General features: G+C 32.3%; 2 protein-coding genes and 1 long non-coding RNA gene across 7 annotated transcripts; 1 reads left to right on the top strand and 2 right to left on the bottom strand.

Moving 5' to 3' along the window:
- LOC126854204 (guanine nucleotide exchange factor DBS-like) lies at positions 1-25,739 on the bottom strand. 5 transcript variants are annotated; one of them, XM_050600671.1, is made up of 17 exons: positions 21,174-21,843; positions 16,689-17,200; positions 9,892-9,987; positions 9,685-9,799; positions 9,489-9,579; positions 9,144-9,374; positions 8,773-9,032; positions 8,368-8,602; positions 7,053-7,247; positions 6,784-6,960; positions 6,532-6,717; positions 6,087-6,422; positions 5,688-6,005; positions 5,397-5,594; positions 5,100-5,308; positions 4,808-5,006; positions 1-4,506 (listed from the first exon to the last, which is right to left on the bottom strand). In XM_050600671.1, exons 2-17 carry the CDS (start codon positions 16,759-16,761, stop codon positions 4,279-4,281), a joined length of 3,147 nt encoding a protein of 1,048 aa, XP_050456628.1. In that variant the 5' UTR covers positions 16,762-17,200; positions 21,174-21,843; the 3' UTR covers positions 1-4,278. The 5 variants fall into 5 exon arrangements, with proteins under 5 accessions (XP_050456628.1, XP_050456629.1, XP_050456627.1 ...); XM_050600672.1 differs by having other exon boundaries at positions 16,689-16,984; XM_050600670.1 differs by lacking the exons at positions 16,689-17,200; positions 21,174-21,843 and adding an exon at positions 25,102-25,739.
- Positions 12,099-14,455, bottom strand: LOC126854248 (uncharacterized). The gene is made up of 3 exons (XM_050600796.1): positions 14,100-14,455; positions 13,388-13,546; positions 12,099-13,121 (listed from the first exon to the last, which is right to left on the bottom strand). Exons 2-3 carry the CDS (start codon positions 13,508-13,510, stop codon positions 12,099-12,101), a joined length of 1,146 nt encoding a protein of 381 aa, XP_050456753.1. The 5' UTR covers positions 13,511-13,546; positions 14,100-14,455.
- On the top strand, positions 13,791-14,689 carry LOC126854294 (uncharacterized). Its single transcript, XR_007688089.1, has 2 exons — positions 13,791-13,857; positions 13,934-14,689. It is a non-coding gene; the product is annotated as an uncharacterized LOC126854294 (long non-coding RNA).
- Positions 25,740-26,768: the final 1,029 nt, after the last annotated feature.

Here is a 26,768-nt window from a genome sequence, read left to right as displayed (position 1 = left end):
TTTTTTGCTGCTCCGTTTGAATTCTCGCGTTTAATGTTCCCGTTTTAATATATTGCAGATCTCTCATACAAGATTTGACAACTGATTGTACGCAAGATTCGGACAAGTTAACAAAATTCTTGTACGAGCTCGAATATACATTGCACATTGCATTCCCTTCATGAAGACGATAAGATGATGTATATATGTAACAATTGAAAATGATCATTTCTCGCTATTCGATATACTCGTATCACGCCTCGTATCTCTTCGTACAAATGTACATACACACCAAAAATATATTCGAAACGCATAATTCTAACGCATTTGTTTCTTTTATTTATTTAACATAATTAAAAAATTTAAAAAACAGACGTTTAAAACAAAATCATTTAACAAACACGCTTAATTTAAGTTTCAGCAATTTTTTTGCCTCGTATATAAAAATTATTATTTTTAAAATCCGAGTGTAAAATTTCTTTCTTATACAGGGTGTCTCAAAATTAGACCGACAAATTTCAGGTGGCATAAAAGACACCAAGAGAAATTAATTTTGTCAATAAATGTCTACAAACGAGCCATTTTAACACCAGAGAATCAAATACAAAAAACAAAAATCTTCGAAAAAATTATTTTTTCAAAATTTTATTAAACACACATCTATTTACTCCACCCCTTACATCTAAAGTTTTATTAAAATCAGAATTTTCAGGTTTGCGTAGTTTCCTTTTGATAGTTTTTGATTCTCTAGTGTTAAAATGACTAATTTGCGAATTTATTAGAGTTTATTATTCTGGGACATCCTGTATGAAGAATAAAATAATTTACAATTTATAATTACAAATTATTACGAGAGGAAAGAAGAATTTCATTCTTTAAGTTTAATAAAGCATATATTATATGTTAATTAAATAAAGAAAAAGCATACCGCCAACGATTCTTATTGATGAGAAATGATAGCGCTTACTTAATACATATGTAATGCAAATAGAAGAGATTTCGGCAGCCTCTTTATCACGTGTTATATGCAAAAATAGACTTTACTATCACTCTCTTGCCGACGAGGAACGACGAAAGGAACCATCCGTAAAGAGATTGCGGTTGAACGTCAAATTCCTCTCTCACATAAGTTTTTCATTTTTGAAAGATTGCACACGCAAAAGTGCATTTATATATACGAGATCTCTATTAATATTATTATAAATCCATAATCTACGGGGTGAGAGAGATTCACACTCGCAGAAACCTGCTTCTATTTGCTCCGTTAATCGCGGAGGGAAGTATCGCTTCGGGAATTATACATTTATCATCGTTATCACCGAATGAACGCGTCATGTATCCTTCAACAGCAGGTATAATTATTGTCTATATATATATATATATATGTGTGTGTATGTGTGTGTATATATATATATATTTATAATTTCTACAAAAAACGCGCCTTGCATATTTATAAGTATCACTTAGACTTGGTCGCTTAATCGCGATTTTACAGATGAGGGATTGCTCGATCGAGGACATGAACGACAAAGTGATCATGAACTGTTTGCGAAAGTCTTCGCTAAAGAATGTACGATATCAGTAGAGTTTCGAGAGTTATAAATAACTTTTAACTTCTCTTTTTTTTTGCATAAAGTCTATTATGTTGTAAATGAAATTAATCGCAGAAAAGCCAACGTTTCGTATTCACATTTCCGGCTATTCGAGTTCGTACATCTTTAATATTATTATCGCAACGTAAAGAGACGCATCGGGAAAACGATCGTTTAAACTAATATTGCTCATGCATTTGATTAAAATCTTACGGTTAATATAAGGACGGCATATAAATGGATACATATGAATATATTACAACTTCAAAAGATTGAAAGTCTATGCATACTATACGAAACATGTACTGTCCAACTATTTTCCTTGTTAAGATATTTAGCATCACTGGAGCCGCTTTGCTATCTCGATTGATAACGATCTAATCTAAGATTGCGACTGCGTTCTTATTTTTAACATTAAAATATTTTCAGAATAAAATTTAAATGCTGCAGAGAATATCGTAGAGAGAATAAATATTACAATATTTAAAAAATTTAGACGATACATTGAAGTGACGCTAACGTTACATATAATGTGCATAGATCCTTAAGAAGTGTAGAAAGTAAAAATTGCAACACAAAGACACTTATACATAATTGGAATATGTATAAACGTAGCATTCCAATAAGAAACAAATTCATGTATAGTTGTTTCTATAATTATAAAACTCTATAATTATAGAACTCTATAATTATAAAATTGACAGAATTATACAGCTTTAAATGCTTTATATAGTATTTACTGTATGCTGTAAATTAATTTGAACCAGCCTGGACCAATGTAATGTAATATATCGATTGCTACAATTTATGTATATATATGCAATATTAAATAATTCTCTATTTTTTACAAATATAACTATCTAATAAATATCTAATAAATATCATGTAGAACGCACGCTTTATCTATAATAAATAAAATAATACTTGAATTATAAATATCAAAAACAAGACTCATATAGGCTATATCAAAAGTTGCGATGAAATCATGTCCTTGTGTATGTATATCATATAGGAGCGGACATAATTATAACGTATATACGACGTTGGCGAAAAAAATCATAACAATCGAGATAATCCCTTAAGAATTATGTTATCCATACAAATGTTTCGGTACAAATGATGCTATCATACATTGTTATATATCATAGTAGAGATTTATGAAATTGGTGGGTTATGAAATCCGCTAGAGATAACTGAGATAGTTTATTATATGTAGTTCTAAAATGTTAGATGTTAAGATTGATCGATATCAGATATTGCGTGTTACTGTTGGTGTTAACCGTTTAGCCTCCTAGAAAATTTGTGTACACATTGTATATAATTCTTAACTCCCCTCCTCTTTCTCTTTCTCTCTTACCCTCCTATCACCGCGTTATTCTTTCGAAACGAATGGTTTATAATGTTTACATTATAGTCATATTCATAATATCTCAAGCTTATTTGGTCGCAACGACTCGTCAACAATATACATATGTCTAACTTCCTAAGAATGGCGATATATTAATTAAACATTTGTGTTTTTTTTTTCTGCATATGTTTACAATTATTAATCTGCAGAAGCATCGATCTCTAACGTTTATATCACACATTTCTCGTCTTTGAAGGCTCGAAGGGATCTATATATTTTCGATAGTCTTTGCAAATATATTTTAAATTCAACCCCGGGAAGCGAAAACAGCTCAAACTTCGCAAATAAAGCGTCTAAAATACTCTCAAAAGCTCGCGAAACTGCGCTAAATTGTACTATTTCCGATTGTGATGACAATGCATCTAGGATAATCTATTCTACTCTAAGCCAATGTATAATGATACACGAGTGCGATCGACGACAATGGGTCTGGCGATCGATTCGTTAGACACGCGACACCGCAAGGTATACACCAAGCAAGGATAAGATTGTTTCTCGGATCGTTAGCAGAATCTTATGGGCGAAAGAGTGTCGCGCGCCTTTTTACGATCTTACGATATTAAACTTTGGAATTAATCGCGTACATAGCCGATATTTGATTACCCGGGTCATAAATAAAAACTAAGTCTCATTCATAGATTACTTCTTCATGTAGATTCTTAATGTAGTAACCAAAACGACGATACGTTTAAGATTATCAGTGTTCTTCCTCTTGTTGATTACAGTGTGTGCATTATTATTTCAGAAATTGATCGTGATCGATAGATCAAGATCACATCTGAGTCCTCCATTGTGCGCGCGTGCACGTATATATCCCGGCTTAATTCAATGCTACATTTTGTACAATTCAGTAAACGTCATTCTGTGCTCACGAACGGCTTCATTTAATTTGACGTTACAACGCGAACAAAGTTCTCGACAATTATCATAGAACGAAGAAATTTCTCTTTCCGTTCCATCTCTCCTTCTCGGTATGCATTAGTATAAAATTCTCGTAAACGTAAAAATCTTATCACCCGTTCAACTTAACGTTCTTAGTATCGCAAATACAAAGGCGTTACACGTCAAGCATTGTATATTTGTATTATACAAGAAAAATGTAAAATGATGCAACTCATCATCATGTTTGAATGCTATAAAAGATTTCCAAAAATCCACTTCATCCGCCATTTAAAAAATGCTCTTACCGTTTTCAACAATAAATGTTTCTCAATACAACAATACACCTGGCGATCTCAAGCTTGAGATAAACAAAGACCTAACACACTAGCAAGCTTCCTAGTGTGTTAGTCGCCTGTTTCATATAGTCTCTTGACTATTGACCGACTGCGAACTGCGTGACGTTTTGCGACTAATCGGTTCCAGATACGCCGCGGGCGCCCAGCCTTCCATGCCAGTGCCAATTAGTTTAACAAACCACCAACCAGCACAGCCGACTTTTAGAAGCTCCAAGGTATCACCCTCGCGCATCGTCACTTCCGATTGTCCCACCGCGCAATAATCTGCCAATGCCACGTACCTTCCACCCTATAAATAAATGTATTGTAAAATTTATTTACATTTATTTACGTTATTATAAAATATGCAAAATTGCACATATTATGATCGATTCAGAGGCTAAAAATGTAAGACACTTAATAAAGATAATATTATAGTCAGAGAGAAGAAATGGATGTGCATTGAATATATAAAATTGATTAAAAGTAATAAAAACGGCAAAAATAAAATTATGGATTTTTCAAGTTTCTTTGTTGTCCTCTAAAATTTATTATTTTAGGCCTACTATTTATTCTCAGCATTTGAATTTGAGAACATAAAAAAAATTCACCGGTGCCGGTCCTGGATTGTCGCCAAAAGCGTCTTCCTCATCCGTATTGCTATTTTCCGAACTCCATGCCGCATCCTCCTCCGTAGATTGTGAGACGTCGGTCATGTGCGAGATAACGCTGTTACCATCGACGGATAGTGTTCGTAAAGATCCCGATATACTGCTTTGAGCTTCCCACGAGATTGTTTGTCGCAACGGCCTTTCGGAATGAAAGAAGTGATGAAATACATTGAAAAGATTGAAATACGCTCTAAGAATTAATAATCATTAATTCTTAACAGCAATTACATACTTATGATTGGATTTTCCAAGAGCCGAATTCTGTTTCCCTTTGAGTTCGGCTAACTGAGACATCAGAACGCCCTTGATCTGACGCACCCAGGATTGTTTAACATCGATACTGGGCGCTTGTATCGTGTGTACTTCAGCCCTGCCTTGCAACCATATCTCGAACCGTCTAGCATCGCCTTTCACCGATTCTGTCAAACCAATCTGAGACATCTGCCACATATTACGTAAGATCACATGAGTTATAAAAACTTAAATTGAGAAAAAAGTTATTCTTACAGATGTGAATATTGAAGTATACCTTCAAATATCTTTTGAAATGGTATGTAGCCTTGTTGTGAGCTTGAGGCTTGCTATGCTTACAAAATATCAAAGCTTTCTCGTATAAGAAGATATGCCGTTGAGATGGTTTTAATCGCAATAATCGCTCCCGTTTACTGCTGCTCCAAACGCTAAACGAGCCTTGTAACAATAATTCACCCTGTGCACTCAAATCACCCTAAGTAGAGAGATAAAAACAAAAATAATATAATAAGAGATAAGATAAAATAATTAACGATAAAAAAAAATTGACGAAGATATATATACTTACTCCAAAACCCGTTATTGCAGTTTGATGCATGCTGTCATTGACGCACTTTAACACGACTAGCATGCAATCAAGTGCCTCTTGCAATTGGGTACAGCATGAAGGTTCATCACTGTACTTTAATAAATCCTTTAACAACAACTGGTATTTGGTAATTCGCTGAACGGGCTTGAGGAGGTAGGCAGCGAGCGGCAACTTGTGACCAAGTTTCTGCTGACAGGCTGCGAGAAACTGCGGTTCGCTCTGTATCTGTTCGCGCAATCTCTCAGATCGCGGTATATTTTGACAATAATAACTGTACAATACAAAGAATGTCTCGCGCTAAAAAAATGTAAATTAATGTTTTCAAGTAGATATATGATACAATATTCGAAATATATAAGTATATATCAATATGCTTACTCTTTGAACAAAGCACAAAGCGACCAACTCAGTATTCGAGATGCAGTTCTCTAAGTCTCTTAGAAAAGTTTCATTATGAAATTTATAAATATCCTCTAAATTGCCAAACAATACGTCCGCTTTGCCAACCAATGCAGCTGGTATCAAATGGGCCATCGTTTCGTTTGTCATTTCCATCTTGTAACCTTTAATGATCGAACCAAGTTCGGTTACATAGATTCGCTCAGTTTCCACAAGTTCCGCCAAGACGTGACCGCGTTTCAAACGTAAAGCTTCGATGTCTCGAGGCTCGCTTTCCGGTGATGAGGATTCTCCCTCTATAGGACTCATCTCCATCTTGAATAAAGTTATTTTGTTTAGAAAATTTATTCACATTTATATTTACATTAAAATAATTAAGACATATATTTTCAAATTTTTTTAAACACCTATTATATAAGATTACCTTTGGCATGGTGTTGGCTTTTTTGAGAACTCTGCTGGGCTTTACAGTTTGAGGCAGTGATTGTAAGGGTTTCACTGGTTCTGGAGTAACGGTTTGTATTGGTCTGGCTGGTTTGATCAATTGCTGCTTTAGTGCCATTATTCTCTTATCGCACATCAAGGATACATCTTCTATCCTTTGTAGAACCTACGAATTATATTTCGGATCGAGACGTGCATTAATAAAATCAAAATATGTTTCAAAAACACGTACTTGAGTAATGAGCGCTTTAGTTTCTGGCATCACGGAATCTTGAAAGATACATCGGGGATGGTGGAACTCCTCCGCGGCTTCGATCAACTGCTGCAACTCTTGAAGCGCTTGATCCGGCGGCGTGGTGCTGTTCTGCGACGCCAACAATTCTATCCCTCGTGTGCACCAAGTATTAGCCTGAGCAATAATTAATAAAATTTTAAAAAATTAACTTTCCAACTGACGAAAGAAGAATAGAAGTAAATTTGAGAAATGCAACTCGAGTATACCTTATCTATACGCTCCATAAGCTCCCGGCATTTGGTTAACATGTGCAATCGTCTCTCCAGTCTCTGACTAAGGATGGTGCAGACTCTTTGCAACTCCACGCATTTAGGTTCCACAACGTCCGTTGGGCATTGATGCCTGCCGGACAATAACTGTTGACCAGCGGATATCACCTCTTCTGCGCGATCTATGTCTCCCTATAAACATACATAATTATATTTATGCACGATAACGCGATTAATATGTCGATATATAAATAAATAAAAATGCTACAAACAGTCATGGCATTTTTGTTCTTATAGTCTTATTAAATTTTCTAGGAAGAAAATCTCATAAAAAGAAAATACACTATTATGCGTGCAATACAGAGAAAGTGAGAAACCATAATGATAATCATTCGCAAAAATTCATGCCATTATCAGACATGAATAACAATCTCCATCAGTCTTCCAATGACATATGCGTGCATTTCAACTAAAAGAAGTAAGGAAAAAAGGAAAATAGCATATTAACTTAAATAGTGTAAACACACTATATAAAGAATTTTAATTCATATAGAGCGTCTACGAAAAACTTGTCGAAATGTAATGTTTTCTATTTGCCTCCAAGACATGGTAAATATAAGACTGAGTTTATGTACGTGTAAATGCTAAAATAATATCTCAAAGTTACTGTGTGTTAAACTCGTAAATTCTATTACAGAATATATATACATGTATTTTGTTAAGTGGACTGCTTACCAAGACCCAAATCCACATGGTATGCAACAAATAGGACTATCGACAAAATGACGAAAGCGGTGCAAAATAACATTTGTGCATGATGTGCATTATATATGTTCGTGATCATGTTCAAACCAGAATTTATATATTGCATATGTATAAATATAGTGAAATATTTAAATGGCAATTATATTTTTGATATGATCAATGATAACACGTTTATTGTTATAAAATTTTCTCCTGATGTGAATAAAATTATACTGGTTTGAATAAGGTATTTTGGTGCTTCAAGTGCAATCTGTACATTTTCAAACTCAAAATTTGTAATATTGTCAAAATTTGTAAGTTGTTTTCACATTAATTGTATAAAAGATTATTTTTGTACAATATGGGTCTATAACTTTACACTTCAGTGATATAAATGATTCTTCTGGGCATAGAATGTATCATAATTAATAATTTTCATCTATGTAACTTTGTATTATCTGAAAATTATTCCCAATCGACTTTTGTTGGATATTTTATTATCAGAAAAATAATCATGTTAGATACGACGTTAACTTGTTGAATTTATTAATTAAAATGCGTCACATACTCTGCATATTCGTTGAAATGCCGATGTGTCGTGCAGCAGCTGCTCAACTCGCACTTGCGTCTCGCCGACCTCTGTCATTTCTTCCGCCGTCTTTAGATGCTGATCTAACGTCGTTTGTAATTCCCGGAAATCTTGCTCGAATTGCCTTAGAGCCAAACAATGTCTCAAACGTGAGCTATGATGTGACCAAAATAAGTCGAAAGTTCGCTCAGTTTCCTCCAACTGGACAAGTAGCCTAAAATTGAATTCAAGAGTTAAAAATTACATGAGAGAGATTATATGAGAATATTTTCTATCAATGAAGTGAATCGTGAAACAAATGATTTCTAACAGATGTAATAAGATTGATCATTTTGTTATTATTTGTTGTTTATATTATCAATTATAAAATTCTTCTTGCATTACCTCTCTACTGCTGCAACATTTCCCAATCTATCAGCCGTTCCTTTTCCAGTTAGCTGCCGTACGCTATCCAAAAGAGCTTCTCCATGCCTAGCAGCGCTAAGTATCTCTTCTTTTAACTCGTTATACTCAGCTTGTTGCTGTGACAATAATGTGGTCGTAGCGATAGTATTGTTAGGAAATTCCACTTCAGCCAAACGTCGCGTGAAGGAATCTAACGCGAAAGATACGTCCTGCGTCATTGATGAAAACTTTTCCAGACTCTGCATAGAGGAAGCGTGTAAAAAGACAAAAAATACTTATTAATAATACAGACAGAATAGAAAAGTTAATTTCATATGTATTAATATTGCTAATTTGTTTGATTTATTTACAATTCTATTCTGTATCCAAGTGTGATGACAATATGGTAAATTGCCGCCGAGTGGCTCAGTGAGCTGATCTGTTTCTATAAACTCGTGAAGTTCAACAATATTAGCCAAGAAAATAACTCTGAACTTGAAATCCTCGCGGAACAGCTTATTCGATACCTCCGAAATGGCTTTCTGTAAAAATCCGGCAGGTCGCAAAACATATACTACATGCACTAAACCAGGGAAAAATGCCTGAAATAAAAATAAAGAATTTATGATAACAACTATTATATATTATTATAGCAAAGATTTATAAAATGGATAACATGACTGTAATCATTATGCAAAAATATTGAATTCACTTACAGAAATTTTCAGAAGCACTGTTTTCACTGAGTTCCACTTATCATTCCTTCGATCAATAATCAAATGGAATCCAAGATCAGCTTCTTGCAATCTAAATATCAATAATAAAATTTTAATAAAAATTTAATAAAAAAAATTATATATATTATTAAAAAGGGATGTTGATTGATAATTAAATTGTGATAGCTATACTTACGTTGGCACAGAAGTAAGGTATAACATGAGACGTTGATAGTCCAAGTCTGTCAAATTATGAAAATTGCCATTGTCTGGAAATGTGATTATAGGACATCCCTCTCGCGTTTTCCCTCCTGCAAAATTTGTATAAAAGAAACCATTTTAAAAGATTTATATTTTACAAAAAATAAATTCAAATGTATAATTTATAGAACTAAATATTCACCTGTAATAATAGCATATTGTGCCTGAAGAAGATCTGCAACATCTCGAACTGCCAGGTCTCCATTTTCTATCTCGCCTGTCATACTCTCTACATCTTCTGTAATGCAAAATATTGTTTTATCATTATATATATACATATATCAATATTTCTTAAGATATATATTTTTTTACAATATATTGCTTATAGAGTATATATTGCCTACAAAAATTATGACATCTTATTAATATTAAAATTAAATAAATAATATATATTTTAATATTAAAATTATTTAGACACAATTAGATATTAATGAAGAATCTCTATTTATTATGTTATTATTATATATTTAAATGTTTGACACAACACACAACACATACAGACATTATATGCATATATATATATATATATACATACAATATTACAATATATTTAAAAAATCCTTTGGCATACTTTTAATATAATTAATAATACAATTTTATATTTTTACCATATTATATTTTATTTTTGGAGATTAAAAGGAGAAAAGCCTGTCTGGATTATTCAGAAAAATAATACAATTTAGAAGATATCACAGTATTATTTAATTTAAAAAAACTTTAATGATCTAACAATTTTATTTGACAGCCTCTTATGCAATGTTTACTATGAACGTGTGGTTCAGGTTTCACTGGTATACTGAATGCAAGTACCTGATCAGAGGTTGCACTCACATGACCTTGCTGATGCCACCGACTGAAACAGTTCCCTGCAGTACCCACAATATTGCTGATATAACTGTAAATTAAGAGGCTCTCAAACGGGAAAATATAATCTTAATTAATACCAAGAATCTCGTACGACAAGATTATTAATTTCTAATGTCGCATGACATATCTTAAAAATCTTACAATTTAATATTGTATATCTCTCTCATGCTTTTGTTTACATTAGAAATTAAATTTTTAGAGATATTATTATAGAAAAAAACATGAAAAGAGAGAGAGAAAAATTCATCATGAATTATGTTTTCAGTATTAATATTTTTAAACAAATATGGGATTTATATGCACATTTATATTTAATACAATTTTGTACAAGCTACTCAATATATAATCTTAAATTTTGTCTACAATAAATGATTTGTCTGATCTAAAATTGACTTTATTTTATATAAAAATAAAAATTAAAGATATAGTCTCTCTCTCTCTTATTTACATATACATGCTCAAAATAAAAGATATAAATTATATATAATATGTAACATATTTATGCATTAGAAGCAATATAGAAAGCATTTGTACTGAGAAACACTGTTGGCTGCCATAGTTATTTGTGATTTCCATGTCTGGAATTCAAGGAAGATAAGAAATATTAAGATTCTTTGCTTTTCGACATGAGATTATTGAACTCCTTATGAAAAGTATGCAAAATGTAAAAAAATATATAATTTTTTTTGTATATGTCTTATTATATATTTAAAAAATATTATTCGATTATAACTAACATACAACTAAAGAATTTCGACATTATATTTTTTAAATTTTTATATAATTAATTTTGATATTTTTCCACTATTATGTTTTCATGAATCTTTTTTTATTTTAATAAAAAGAAAGACTAAAAATGCAAAGAAAAGAAATAGAATCTTTAGAAATTTATGTTATTATTTAAGATAAAAATAAAATTATTTTTTCAACAAATATAATTTATATATTAACAAATATAATTTTTAATATTTATAATATTAAATTCTTTCCTTATTTTTTTTACAAGAATCTACAAACATTTGACTAAATGTTTTTTATTGATTAATATAGAGAAAAATACTTTGTGCAATTATTTATATTCAAATTTTAAAGGCATTATAACTTACTCAATTCACTAATTGAGTAACAAAAGAGTAATTGAGTAACAAAAGACATACTTCACAAGCATATACCTAATAACCCAAGATTTTATATATACGTAATAATTTCGCTTTTTCTTATGTTTTACGAGATTATCATGTATATATTATTCTTGCACACATTTATAAAATATCCTTACTGTGACTTTTCCGAACAAATATCTAACGCGTGCAATATATTATTGTACTCTCAGTTTAGAGATATTTAGGGAAAAAATTGTTAGGAGGAATTAGAGCCTTACAACATAGGCGCATATATCACATTCGCACATACATACATATATATGTATATAATTTCCTATGATATAATATATAGCTATTTTCTCACATGCAATCTTCTAGTTTACACCGCGTTCGTTTTCGACAATGTGATAGCCGAACTGTTGACTACCAGCCCGCGCGTAGTAACTTGATAACTCACGCCGTCCTGTAATTTACTGATAGGCGTTAGCACATAGGTCTCGTTCTGTCCTAAATCATGAGTTATCACCAATGGCAATATCGTGCCACCTTCCGTCTGCAGCTCCGACTTGGGCGACTTTTGTTGACCCGTGTCGTCTTTCGCATCGGGTTCCGTCTGACAGTGACTCTGCGTGGTCTGGTTTCTCACAATAAATTCCAACTTGGCAAACTTCACCTGTGGAAACTGCACCTTCATGAATCGCCGAAACGTCGAGTAGCCCATGCTCTTGACATCGGGTGATATTTTTTTGCAATATTGCGTATACAAATCGTGCACCGTTTTTCGCGTGATGTCCGGCGCTAGATGTAATGGAGCATTTTTAGCAAGTTTGGTTTTCTGCTTGGCCTCTTGCACCTCAACAAAGTTCTTTAAAAATTCCGTCGCAATCTTATATATGTCCAGTGAGAATGTATTGTGTGGGATCTTTCCGTGATTGCCATGTACGCGCGGCGTTACACCGTGCGTCATTAGATGCTTTCGGATTCGCTTGATCTGATAATGCGTGCAATTTTCCAGATACAAGAACGCATCCAAGCATACTCTTCGACCCTGATAAACGTACTGCGCCCGTAATCTACGTCGTTCTGTGTGCCGGGCAGTTTGATAAGGATCCGTCAGACATGCCATAGTCACGCCCATTAAATACATGTCGTGCTCAGCCTTAGTCAACTCTGCAATATTCAATCTGTGCCGATAAACCACCTCGGGATTTAGATCCTTGAAGCACTGATCGTCAATACACTCGCAGCCTCTTTTAAAACGTTCCAATACTTGAGCTGGGCTATCCTCCAGTTTTGTGGCATCATAACTTGACTGACCCACAACTCGAGCTTTTTTCGATTTAATTCTCGCGACGGATCTCTTTGGTTTGACATTGGATACGTTCTTGTGTTCTTCATGTTTCTATAATAAAAATAAAATAATGTTTAACAAAGAATTGTTAAATTATTTAATGCAATCTAAAGTATGCAACTGTATTTTTATGATATGTAAATTATATTAAAATATTAATGTATGTATAATACACATATATTTCCACTTTTATTTGGAACAAAAAATATACAAATAACATAAAATGTAAAAATTTAAATGCATGATACATATAACATATATGTATTGTAACATATATGTATTGTAAAATTAAAAAAAATACATGATATGAATTTTACCTTCTTCTCTATATTTGTTGCATCCGACTCCTTTGTTCCTTTATTTTTATCGGCAGTAATAGTTTGTGTATTAGATAATGCTAATACTTTCACCTCACATTTTTCTTCTACTATTGACTCCATGTCTTAATTTGTACAACACACAGCTTTCCTGTCATCCTGTCATAACAGATAGATCTTATAATATTTCAAAATATCATTACTTTTCAATAATTATTCCATACAATTACAATTTCGTAGCAATAAATTCTAGAGATTAAGTAAATTCAAAAGATGCAAATGCAAAATTTCAATCTATTTTTTATGAAAATACTATTATCATTTCACATGCTTTTTTAAAACTGAACTGTCTTTTAAATGCACCGCATTTTAATAGCACTTTCTGCACTTTATTTTCTTGCACTCTCTGCTCTTTTCTCTATCCAAGAACCAAGAATGTACATCATCATTTCATTTTGAATGAAGAAAGCGTAAGTAAACGCCGCATTGACAAGAAACATATATGTTTACTCTTTAATTTTTACATCCTTTTCTTTTGCATCTAAGACGAGGAGTTTAACACTCAGGATTCAAAGCAGGAAAAGAGGAAGAGAAACATCGTACAGAAAGTGCAGCCGAGAGAAATGGGAACCTAAGGTCGAGAATCGCTGATCGCGCTCCTCGGTCACCAACTTTCGTCTCTAAGACTCGCTACGTCAACGATCCTACTCACCGTTGTTTAATCGACTGTCGCGGATTCCCCGGCTTGGGCGAGTCGTCTCGCGGTTCAATGAACGTCACGTTGACAGGACAACACCCTCGCGAGCCCGATCTCGTCTCTGGTCACGATAAATCGCACTCTATTCACCATCCAACACTCCCGACGATATGGCGAACGATTAGTTCGTGTTATCGTATATAGAGGGGACGGCAACTCTCCCAGGACCGTAGCGCAAAAAGGCGCTCCTCAGTTTTTGTCGCACCATAAAAAAAAAAAAAAGTATACTCGGGAGACAATTCTTTTTGGATTCGTTTCAACAAATTTGTCTAATTAAGTCGATTTGCATTCAAAAATTTTATGTGAATCGTAATAAAATCTTCCGTCTTTATCATGCAAAGAAGATATGAGATTTTTATGATTTATTTCATTCTATATCAAAGTAAAAAATTTAATTAATACAATTAATAATTTAATCATTATACATATAATAATTAATTTTTTTTTATCTTGTTAATAGTTCTGTGAATCTAAGAAAATTTAATAAATATAGATAAAATTCATGTATATTTTATTTATTCAATAAACACGAGAGGGAAGAAAAATTATGCTGTTATTAATTAATTTTTCTAGAGATACACGAGAAAACTAATAAAAAAATATATTAATATTGTATATAAAATATATAATATCGATATTTGTGTATGTGTTCAACGAGAATCATTAATGCAAAATATTGTACACAACATTTTACGCAAAGTGTTATCGAAAAAAAATTCGACAACTTTGGTGCATCGAAAAAAAAAGAACTTCCCGATTCTCCCTCTCCGCTTACACATGAAGCGGAGACGGAAGCAGGTATGCGGATTATTGATTGATGGTAGGACGCGGATACAGTCCTAGGGTGCTCTCCCCCGACGACGCGCACAAGGAGCTAGCGAGGGGAAAGCATCCGAGACCTGATACACACAAGGCACAAAATGCACACACGTGCCGCGGTCACGACGACGAACACGCTCCAAATAACATGACATTGCACCAACACGTGAGAAACGTCGATGGTGAACACGTTTAAGGATGTATGTGTCATGTGTCAAAACATTGATAAAAGCAAAAATGAAAATTTCGTAGACTGTTCTACTATTTCTTCTGAGTAATTGTGCAAAGCCCAAGCACAATTCTCTTAACAGTTTGGAACTTATTTAAGTTTAAAAGTTATAAAGTTTTAGTATTGTTTCTCATGAAAAATCGTGTATTGCAGTACTTATTGACAAATTTGACAAGAAAAAAATATCGCCAACAAAAAAAATTTTTTAATTTCTTAAATTTTTAAAATTTTTAAAATTTAAGAAATTATTTACTAAAAAAATACTTATTGTGACTCGAAATCTCTTTGAAAATTCGTTTTTTTTTGTTTCTTACAATTAATTTTAGTCGGTGTTTATGATCAAAAGTTTTTATCATAAATTAGGAAAAATATTAATTACAACTATTTTTTTTACGTTAAAAGTTATATTATTTTGATACTTTAATTCTTTTTATAAATAGACAGACGTGAGGGGGAGGAGATTTTAAGGCGACAGAGGCACGTATCAGGTAATCATTATCATTTCATGGCAGTAGTACTATCGTATGTATGTAGGACATTTACACATATTTTCAGTCCGACAAATAATTGTTAGAAAACAATATTTGTGGTGTTGAAAAAATATGCGAAGCATAAATGGCTAAACCGGGAATCGAACCCGAGAGTCTTTCGGATTGACTTATTTAATTTTTCAAACAGTATAAACGTAAAAAATATATTTTTTTTTTAATTTCAATAACCTTTTGTTATTATTGTAAAGTCAAAACATCCTTAAGTCAACCAGAGATATTAAAATCTACATCTAATTTTTAAATTACACGACCTACAGAATTTCCTATCTAAAGTTTCGTGCATGACTGACAATGAGAGGAGAAATTTTGCTTCGAAACATAAATGCAATTAAGGTTGAGGAAAGCAAATCTTGAGGCTGTTTTATAAAACGGCTTTATCATAAATCTTATTATTCATTAAGGTCGTAACAATTCTAACAGGAACGAATTCGCGCGCCTCCGTAATTTATCGCAAACGTCGTACAAAACGCGTAATGTTGTCAACTCGCGATCGTTTTTTGCATCATGAAACACAATCCATTTTAAATTTGAACGGCAAATGTGCAGATGCTTTTTACTTTCAAACTTTTTACTTTTTACGTACTTGTACTTTTTAAAAAAAAAAAGATGAAACTATTTTTCCAAAATGGCTTTCTGACGATGCGCTTATTGCGTCTAATATCAAAAATATTTGTATTCGTTGAAGACTTATAATTTTTGCGATATAATCATAAAACACATTTCTCGCTCTCTTTCTTTCTTTTTCTTTATTACACACTCTATTAACGATGAAAAATAATACAAGTTGTGAAGAAAATAATTAACGAATGATATCACTGTGTTAAGATAATCTCGATAATAAGAATGTAAATTATATTTGTCGTTGCGATAACACGTATTAGAGTTTCTACGCTAAAAGATCGACCGCAATGCGAAAATTGTATATATGATCAATGGGATTCAAACCTGTGCATTTGGTGGAGCAATGTTGATGGCAGGGACAATTGCAGCTATGCAGCGACTTTCGGCGGAGAATCATCTTGGTTTGCTGTCGCTTCAGTTGGTCCGATATACTTATTGTATTGCCACGGAATGTTGCAACTTGTTACAATAGAACGCTGTACAATCAGCACACTGCCACGACAAGAAAACTCATCGATCAGGCTACAGCTCACTCCACAAGCTGACTTAAATCATTGTCCATTTCGCTGGTTTCAACTTTCCTTCTTGTGTCTTTAACACGTTACACGTCACACGTTACACTTTGTAACAAACGTTGAATTGCAATGCACAAAGTATTTTATACAATTTGCTTTATTTGGTTTATTGTATTTTGTTTATTGTATTTCCAAGCAATTATCCGATATACACGATATTCAATTTTTCTTCAATGCAATTAGTTGATTGAAAAATTTCCCGCCACGGTTTTCAAGTATTTTGACAAGAACCATGAATTAATAATAACATTTCAATCCTACCTGAATTTAAATTTCATACAATTATAATATAGAAATAATATTATATTATACAGGCTGTTTCAGAATTAGACCGATAAACTTCAGATTGTTATAAAGAATATCAAAACAAGCCAATTTTGTAGTATTTGCAAATGAGCCGTTTGGATACTAGAAAATCAAAGATTAGCAAAAGAACCTCACAAATCCAAAAATTCTAATTTTGGTAAAATTTTCAAATATAGGAGGATAAATAGAGAATTTAAGTAGAATAGGTAAATTTAGAAATTTCTAGTTGAGAAAAACAATTGTCAATAACAAAAGGAAAATCCCTCATATATAGAGAGGTTTTTTGTTTTTCTCGATGTATCTCGAAAATTATAAAAAAAATGTTTTATACAAAAATTTCATGATAAAAATATCTCTATTTAATCACATTAATAAAATTTTGCAAAAATAATTGTTTTCAAAGATTTTTGGCTTTCTTTGATTCTCTAGTGCCAAAACAGCTCATTTGCAGATTTATTGACATGGATTTATTGACAAAATTAGTTTGTTTTGATGTCCTTTACCATCTAAAATTTATCGGTCTAATTCTAGACTCTCTGTATAGAAAAAGAAGCTGTAGAAATAACATAAAAAAAATTTTAATATAAAAAAATTTTATAATTAAAATTTAAACTTTATTTTAATTTATTGTAAAAAGTTTTTGCATTTCAAGTTTTTGAAAAGTTGTTGTTTGAACTATTTTGTACATATATACATCGCGTCAACATTATGTAATAAAAATTGCTATACGATACCGCAAGTAATTAACAATCGATGCGACAAACAAAATTCGCTAGTAGCAAAAGTTCCTTCGTGGAATTATTGCCCCATCATAGTTAAACGTTGCGCGATAATATCGATTATTCCGACCGATCCTATGTAAATGAATCGAGAACTTCTCTAGAGACGGAATGCAAAAATTCTTCTTCGAAGTGTAAACTTTCTCGGATTAAACGCGTTTTTTAGAAATAAAGTCTCGATTTTCCCGACCCACCTTGTATACCGAGTAGCATAACAGCTAATGATTATAGCTGCTTGCTATATCGTCAATTTGCATTGCGACATACGCTTTTTATCTTCCACTTAAACGTGTCATCATGACAATTCATTGTCAGCAATGTCCTCGAAATGTTTTACTCAAACATATATAGAATGCGCGTGCGATTAATATCCAATTTTTAATTCTAAAACTAAAATAAAATATTCTAAACTAATGTAAAATATTTTTTTGAATAAATAGATACTTTTAGAATAAATGCTATCTCATAGAATAAAGATATTTGCGTGTGATTACTTAATAGAATAATATTATATTCCTTTAAAATATAAAAAATTTAAATTTTATATTACTCTCTTTTAATAATAATACAGATAAAAAGCTCCTTTAAAATGTTGACTAATAGCTCTATATATATATATATATATATATATATATATATATATATATATATATATATATGTGCATTTATATTATAACTATGCGATATATGTATATATATTTATATATGTAATTATATTTATGAAATCGCCATTTTCAAATGTCTAATTATACAGGATGTTTCTTAAAATGGCCAAATCTTAAATATAAATTTAGAATCTCAAAACAAAAAAAAACAAATTGTGTGAAAATAACTCACAAACGCTTTGTTAAGAAAATATTGACTTTTTAAGTTACAAAACTATAAAAATTAATAATGTCAAAATATCTCTTTTTTTATTTTGAAGATCAAAGATCATTAATAGACTTGTGTTTGCACAAACAAAGCTTCGGAGAATAAAAAAAACTAATGTAAAAAAAAAAAAAAACAAAAAAAAATACACAGTGTCAGCCACTCGTTTTCTCATCGATAAGTTGATGCTTGACTTCCAATCCATATAATTCTAAGAGATTAAGGAAAATTTAATTATTAAATTTTAATTACTGTAAAGCAATAAAAAGGATAAAGATTATTTTGAAATTATTCATTCTTAATAGTTCTTCAGAAATCAATATCTCTTGAACAAAATGTTTGCGAGGCTACTCCTAGAGAAAATTTTTTTTTTTTATTTTTAGGTCTTAAATTCATATTTCAAATTTGGCCATTTAATCCAGGAATACCCTGTACTTATAATACTTTATTATATGCCGTTATTTGATGGTATTAATATCTCGCTGGCATATACAAAATTTCTGGCGCCGATGAGACAAGGGCACTCTCTATCGCCGTTCTCTATTTACAGTCAATTTACGTCTTTATCTCTCGACAACACAAGACGACAGATAGTATCACGTCTCACGTCGCTTCACGCTTGGGGATGCATCAGTCACGTTGCACACGGTTGCACGCGCTATATGCGCTACAGGAGAGCTTCATCAAAGTTGCACGAGGGTTCTTTTTGATCGATACCAATGTATTCGCGTCCAGCAACCCTTTTGCGAAGGGACGCCTACGCATTAATAATCTCTGTGTTGTTCGGAAAATAAAAAGCTTTAAATTAACAATTAATATTAAATTAATTAACGTCAAATCAATTTTATGAATATTAATCGAATAAGAATTAAGAGATTGATATTGTACCATTTGAAAATTACTATTACTACAATATCTCTATAATTGTATCGTGTAATTTTTGATCAGTGATTTATTGTAAAAGGACGATTGGTCAGAATCTCAAAATGTAGAATATTACAAACGAACATATTGCGTTTATCAAGATATTTCCGGCCATCCCTTTATCGCGCTCGAGATATTTCGCCGAGGACCCTTATCACACCCTTGAGATTTCATCGGTTAACTTTTATCGCGCTTGAAAGATTTGACGGTCGATTTATTTCACGAGAATTATTACTTTGCTGAATAATTCGCCACGGCCTGCAGTAATCACGCAAATTTAGTGCAACCGTCCGTTCATTTGCGCGATATACCGCTCGCGTCACGCGGGACATCTCGCTCTTATATACATAAATGCATATACTTGGTTAGTCCCACATGTCCTATATGTATATCTGCGTATGCACCGCACAAAATGATGTTTGGTGGTCAATACCTTGAATGAGTTTACCGACCATAGTTCGTTTCACAGTTGATGAATGTTGATAAAGTTACCATGTAGATACGCATCATGCCGATTTTAAAAATTTTGATAAAAAATACATATAATGAATAAAAAATTATCACCTTGATTTAGAGATTTTATATAACTGAAAAAAATTTTTTTTATAAAAATCGAAGTATAATTAATTACTATTAAATCTTAATCTTTTAAATTATAATTAATATCTTTTAAATCATATAATGTTAACTAAAAAATATACAAATTTATTTGTAATCGTTTGATACCAACTATAATATAATAAAACATAAAAATCGAAATCCAGTCATTATACATATAACTATATTTCTATACACATAATTTTTTTATAAATTCTAAGTACTTGGCTACTTAATTATTGATTTCCTATTTAGTTTTTATTTTTTATTTTTTTAGGAGTAAATTTTTTTCAACTTTTTGTTGTATACAAGGGATATTTTTATGTTTGGCGTACTTTTTTTGTGAGATTTTTTTAGTGAGACACAACTATATTTCTATAGACATATTTTCTTATAAATTAAATATAATAAAATTTATTAATAAATTATTATTAATTAAATATTAATTAAATAAAATTTATTAATAAATATAATAAATTTTATTATATTTATTCTATTTATAAAATTTATTAATAAATTTTATTATATTTATATATAAAATATAAAATAAACAACTTGGAAATTTTAGTGGTATTTTTTTTTAAACCATCACAGAATGTTAATAATCTACGAAAACTGTTATAATTCTATATACCTTATGATATATTTCCTGGATAATTATTATGTAGAAAAAATTTGCAAATAATATGGCAAATATATGACGTGAGACTCATTCTTTCGTGTATATGATTTCCATTAATTATAATCTTTTCTTGTACCTAATACCAATTGTGCTTCATAAGTTTACTTCCGCGACACCTTCCCACGAAAATACCGCGTGCTGCTAGATTACACCACGCTCCCGTTAAATCTGACACAGTCGCACACACACACAAGCATGTACATTTCTTCGCAATAGTTTTTCCGCGAATACAAACTCGTCGCTGCGAAATATTATAGTAAATCGCAACAATGCCCGCGATTCACTTGACTCTTGATACTCGCGCGTCTATTTTCGTCGACTATAACCTCGGGCTTCTAAGCCAATAACTCCATCACCCGCACGTATATACACGCGTATATACATGCGCGCGCGCAAAACTATGCACCGTTTGTTCACGAACGGTACCAGCGAACGAAAAAGGGCGTTTATTGGCGTTCGCGCGCGCTTATGAAAGGAGAATTTTCGATGACAACATGGGGCTAAAAAGAAGACGCAAGCGGCAGAACCACGCACATACACCCGTTGACACTTCGCGTGATCGATAGAATCGCACACGTCGCAGCCGGCGACTCCCTGCCCGCGCACTTATTTGCGCAGATGCGAGCGCAAAGAGCGAAGTTAGTGGTACTTTGTGTATTCGTTCGAGACGATTTCTATGAGTCGGGGAAAATGCGAGACGAGAGAAACTATGCAACGCGTCCGTCGTCGCGGCTCGCCGGCAATGCGTCGCGACGGAGGCTGCAGCATGGCGGGCGGCGCCGTTCCAGGAACGAATCAAATTTTTTTCGGACCCGGGGAAATTATCGGTTTGCAAAGTGAGACAGTGAGAATAAGAATTCATCCTCTTATTTAATTCATTCTTTAAATCATTATCGATATCATGGCATTATTGCGTTTCTCCTTGAATTGCATCGTTAAATTGGCTATTGGTAATTTTATTTGAACAAAAAATATTTTAAATTATTAAATATTTAATAATTAAATATTTAATAAATTATTTAATAATCATTTTAAATTATTAAAAATAAAATTTATAAAAATATTTTAACCAAAAAAGTTGTATAAATATAAAGTTGTATAAAAAATTGTGCCAATTAAAAATAAAATTATGCATATATTTTTATTGAAAACATTATTGCACAAAATAGCTGGTTTTTAATTTCTTATAAAAATCATGAGTAAAACAGTTGCGTTAACAAAATAAAAATTTATGCTATTTATATAAAATATATCTCCAATATTAAAAAAAAAAAGAAAAAATATAATACAAAACACAAAAAATATAAAATAAAAAATTAATAGAAAAAGTAAAATTTAGAAATTAATACAAACAATTAAAAATTTATACAAAAATTAAAAATTGATATAAATGAAAATTATGTTTCTCGTTTCATCGCATTGTTCAATTAAATATTGATAATTTTATATATCGTTAACATTCAAATTAGAACTTCAAATTAAATGAAGGAAACAATTGCATCCATTCTATCTAATATACCGAAAGTTAAAAGCTATTCTAGTTACAATCCTGAGAGATAGTGGAGGGTAAGGATAAGGAAAAGCCACCAATGGCGAACGAGCCGAATCGACAAAGAGGGGACGAGTGCACGTGACTCGCGGCGTGTCGCGCTGTCAAAATCAGACAATCTTATCTACATAAATTAATCTTTCCTGATGATTCCGAGTTTTCTTCCTTTGAAATTTGAATAGAAATAAATAATTTCTTTATACATATATATTGAAATATTAGACAACAAAAAATTTTTACGCGATACAAAAGATTAACTCCAGCATGAATAATAGACGGTGAGTAAAGGGGATATAGCTTTGCGTGGTAAATATAAATTCGTTCATGTCACGAAACATACATTAAACTAGAAACTTAGTTATATATGAGCCTCTCAAACTGATCAACTTGACTTTTTGTAAATTTCTTCATTTGAATACCAAACATGATTAGTGCTTTGTGTGTGTAGTATTAAAATTAAAAACTTTACAAAAATTGGAGTTGATTAGTTTGGCTTTTCAAGAGTTCATATAATACTTTATTTGCATTTATTATATTTTAAAAATTTACAGATTGAATTAAAATATATACATACACAAATAAAATTATTTTTAAAATATATCTTGAAAATAGGAAGTAAATAATAATCGACATCCTAGAAATAAAATTTATGACATGTATATTAGATACATTAGAATGATTAAAAAAAGAAGCTAAATAAAATAGAGTCTGCATGCTAAAGGATAGTCAGCTTATTAAATAAGCACAAATCCGAAATCTAAATGACTTTTGAACTTGCATGAAAGACGAATCAAACAATAGGTGCCGATTGACATCATCAAATAAGACGCTGTCCTGTAAGTATAGTTACAAAGCGAATGTGGAAGCGTTTACTGTGAAAAGTATTTCATGAGATGACGTTATTGAATTATTCACTCCATCAGGTGGGAAATTGACTTATCGTCATCGTCAAACGGCTGCTGTAATTCGCACGCGAGAGGGAAAATTTACAAACGATACTTTATAATTTTATCAAGACTCGCAACTGATCACTATCATATAATAACGCAAAAATTATCTTCAACGATAATTTTATCATTTCGTGAAAAAAAAAAAAACTTGAATGAGGTGTCAATGAAACATTAAGATGGATCATTAAATAAACTATATCTTTGATTTAATTGTGATGATATGTGAATAAAGGAATGGTGAGTTCAATTGTTTACGAATCAATAATGAGTATGCATGTGAATTCCGCCAATAAATCGTCAATCCATTATATGTCAATCGTATCTTGATTGAAAATAAAGAGCAGAAAAAAATATAGGAATAACTTGAAGCAGAGAGATTGACGAATAAACGAAAATTAATCATTCATTTCAAATAAAACGAATGAATTGTGACGTAAGAGGAAAATGACATGTGTCATTTTCCTCTTGCGTCACAATTATTTATACAAAATGTCGGGAAAAATTTGCAAATAAAAATAAAAATAGTGTACATGCGTTTATAAGAAGAGATAAAAACTAGATTTAGATAATTATTAAATTTATTTATATATCGCGTATTAAATTTTCTTAAAACAGTAGTCTAATAAATGTGGTTTTATAATATCGAGAAATACCAATGCTTTCAAAATTATTGTTTTTTTTTTATAATAACAGCATTTCCTGCGTTCTCTTTTGCTTATGAAATTCAAGCAATAATATAAAAAAAATTGATAGACGTCACACACGATTTGAGAAATAAAATACAAAGATTTGGTCGAGCGATCATACTCGTATCCCAGTACGTTTATTAAGCTTTTAATCAATCGAAAACATTTCCATTCCTCATCGTATACAAAATAAGTAAATAATAAAGCATAGATTGCCTCAGCTGGACAGTATTGTTCTGTAAAAAAAAATTGCTTTATAAAATAATATTATAACTCTGTACAAAATATATTATTTTAATTGTACCAAATAATTGTTCTAATTTTTTAGAAAAATAAATATCAAAAAATTCTATCAACTATAGTAATAAAAACTTATGCTGTAAAAATAATCTCTTTTATTATTATGTAAATATACAAACATTTTCACAAAAAAATTGTTTTACAAAATATTTAAATACCCTACAAAAAATTGTATATCGCCGATATTAAAAGAATTAAATCGAAAGCTGAACTTTTTTTGTACTCACGTCAACGAGAGAAGAGAACGCTTCCTTAACTTACACTCGCAGAATACACTTTGCAGGAAATGACGCAAATTCAAACTGCGCATTTAGATGTGCAGATCTCGAAACCCTTCGAATCTCTTTCGATGCACCTGACGATGATGCATCTCTAATCGAGTGCAACCAAATAAAGTGCCCTTCTTTGAATCGGTTGCAGCAACCTCTCGCTCTCGGAGACAAATAAATTCTCTTTTTTTGCTCATATATACCATAGATAGTTTTTGAAACATGAGACGATCGAATCGAACAAACTTACCCGCCTCGAGCAACTCCAGATCCAGGTTGCCGCTGCGACTGCGACTGATGCTGCTGCTGCAGGCGTTGTAGCTGCTGGAGCGATGAGCCGCCGTGGTCTCCTCCATCGCCCGGGAGGCGCTACGCTTGAACTGCTCCAGGAAGCTGTCAATCTGGTTTTCGATGCTGGTGGGCGAGCTGGCCATTTTTTCGGCATGCGTCGAACAATCGGTCGTGCGATGATAATAACAATAGCGCGATCTCGACGCACGTGCGAGATCGATTTTATCAGACTAATACGTATGCGACACCGGCCCGCACGACGACGCCGATGAGAGAGGCAGGGAAAAAAAGAGAGAGAGAGAAAGAGAGTATGAGAAAAAAGGACAGAGATAAGTAGATAGATAAACGGATAGAACCGCGCGGTTACGATGATTACGGGGCTACATCGTAGAATCGTGTCTCCACGCACTCGTTCGGTCCCGGACACACGTCAATGTTTCCCCGGGGGAGGGCGGGTTAAACGTGGGTGAACGTGGGGTTAACGGCGCGACCGCTGCCCGGCTCCTGACGCACCTCGTCTCCGTACGACTGTACGCCGCATGTCTGTTATCGCCGCAACCCGCAACGTTCCGCTGTCGCCGCGGTACAGATACGCGTAGCTCGGGAAACGCCAAAACTGAAATGACATATAGCAGCGCGCGCACTGCCGCAGTGTTTTCGCGACAGGTGTCGCATAAGCTGCGCGCCGCTCCACCGGCGCGATTTCATCTAACTTCACGTAGCTCTTCCCCGCCCGCGAACCCCGCGAAGTTCGCCGATTGAACTGGTGGACGGTATGAAAGGTATGACGGAGAGGGAAAAAGGGTCAGATCGTAGGGCGTTGAATCAGCCCGGTAATAATCCTTATCGTGTTACTGCGCCAGGGATGAGAATATAGATAAAATATGTACGTTTCTGAAATAGTAGGGAGAAAAAAAGATATAAATAATTCAATATGAAAGCGATATTTGATTATTTTAAATTTTACATATATTTTATTTGTATATTTAAAACATATTTTTGTACCTGATACGTAAAAAAAATCGAAGAAGGAATTTTTATAAAAAATATTTACTCTTTTAACATGTTTGACAATGCTTTTTTAAGTCGCTTACGCGCGAAGTTTACTTGACAAAGTTATTTCCAAAATTGATGCGATATTCCTAACACATATGTTCAGACGACATCTAGAGGATGTTTTATAATCTTTATTCGAGAATGTAAAACATCTTTGGATGTCCTTTGGATGATATATGTATGTTGTTGTAGGAATATCGTATTTTCACGTAATAAAACAACTTTTCTCGGCATTTATCTCAATACTAGGCAATTTTACAGACTTATACAGACCATTTTTATATTTGCGAATTTTATTAATACATTCATTAACAATAATATATGCTGGGACAAAGTTTATTTAATGAAAATGGCGCGCACGTTTATATTACAACATCGACGCGATATATTACATTTTTGCACATTATGATGATAGTTTGATATTTCTTTCACCACTCTGGATATTATAACGCTTATTTGCAGACAATATTTATTTTTACATTTATTTTTACACTTAAAATTGTTTCATTAAATAATTTGTTTACATCCGTTTTAATGTTGTTAAATTTCTTAGATTCCCTTTTCACGCTA

The sequence above is a fragment of the Cataglyphis hispanica genome, chromosome 13 (genome assembly GCF_021464435.1).
Source record: "Cataglyphis hispanica isolate Lineage 1 chromosome 13, ULB_Chis1_1.0, whole genome shotgun sequence".
Taxonomy (NCBI): Eukaryota; Metazoa; Arthropoda; class Insecta; order Hymenoptera; family Formicidae; genus Cataglyphis; species Cataglyphis hispanica.
This window is presented reverse-complemented; position numbering and strand designations above follow the sequence as displayed.

Coding starts and splice junctions, on each gene's coding strand:
- LOC126854248 (XM_050600796.1), bottom strand. CDS start 13,510: ATGGAGTCAATAGTAGAAGAAAAATGTGAGGTGAAAGTATTAGCATTA. Junction 13,122..13,387: donor CAACAAATATAGAGAAGAAG/GTAAAATTCATA, acceptor TTTTTATTATAG/AAACATGAAGAACACAAGAA.
- LOC126854204 (XM_050600670.1), bottom strand. CDS start 25,285: ATGGCCAGCTCGCCCACCAGCATCGAAAACCAGATTGACAGCTTCCTG. Junction 6,961..7,052: donor TTATGGAGCGTATAGATAAG/GTATACTCGAGT, acceptor ATTATTGCTCAG/GCTAATACTTGGTGCACACG. Junction 5,595..5,687: donor CTGCAATAACGGGTTTTGGA/GTAAGTATATAT, acceptor CTCTCTACTTAG/GGTGATTTGAGTGCACAGGG.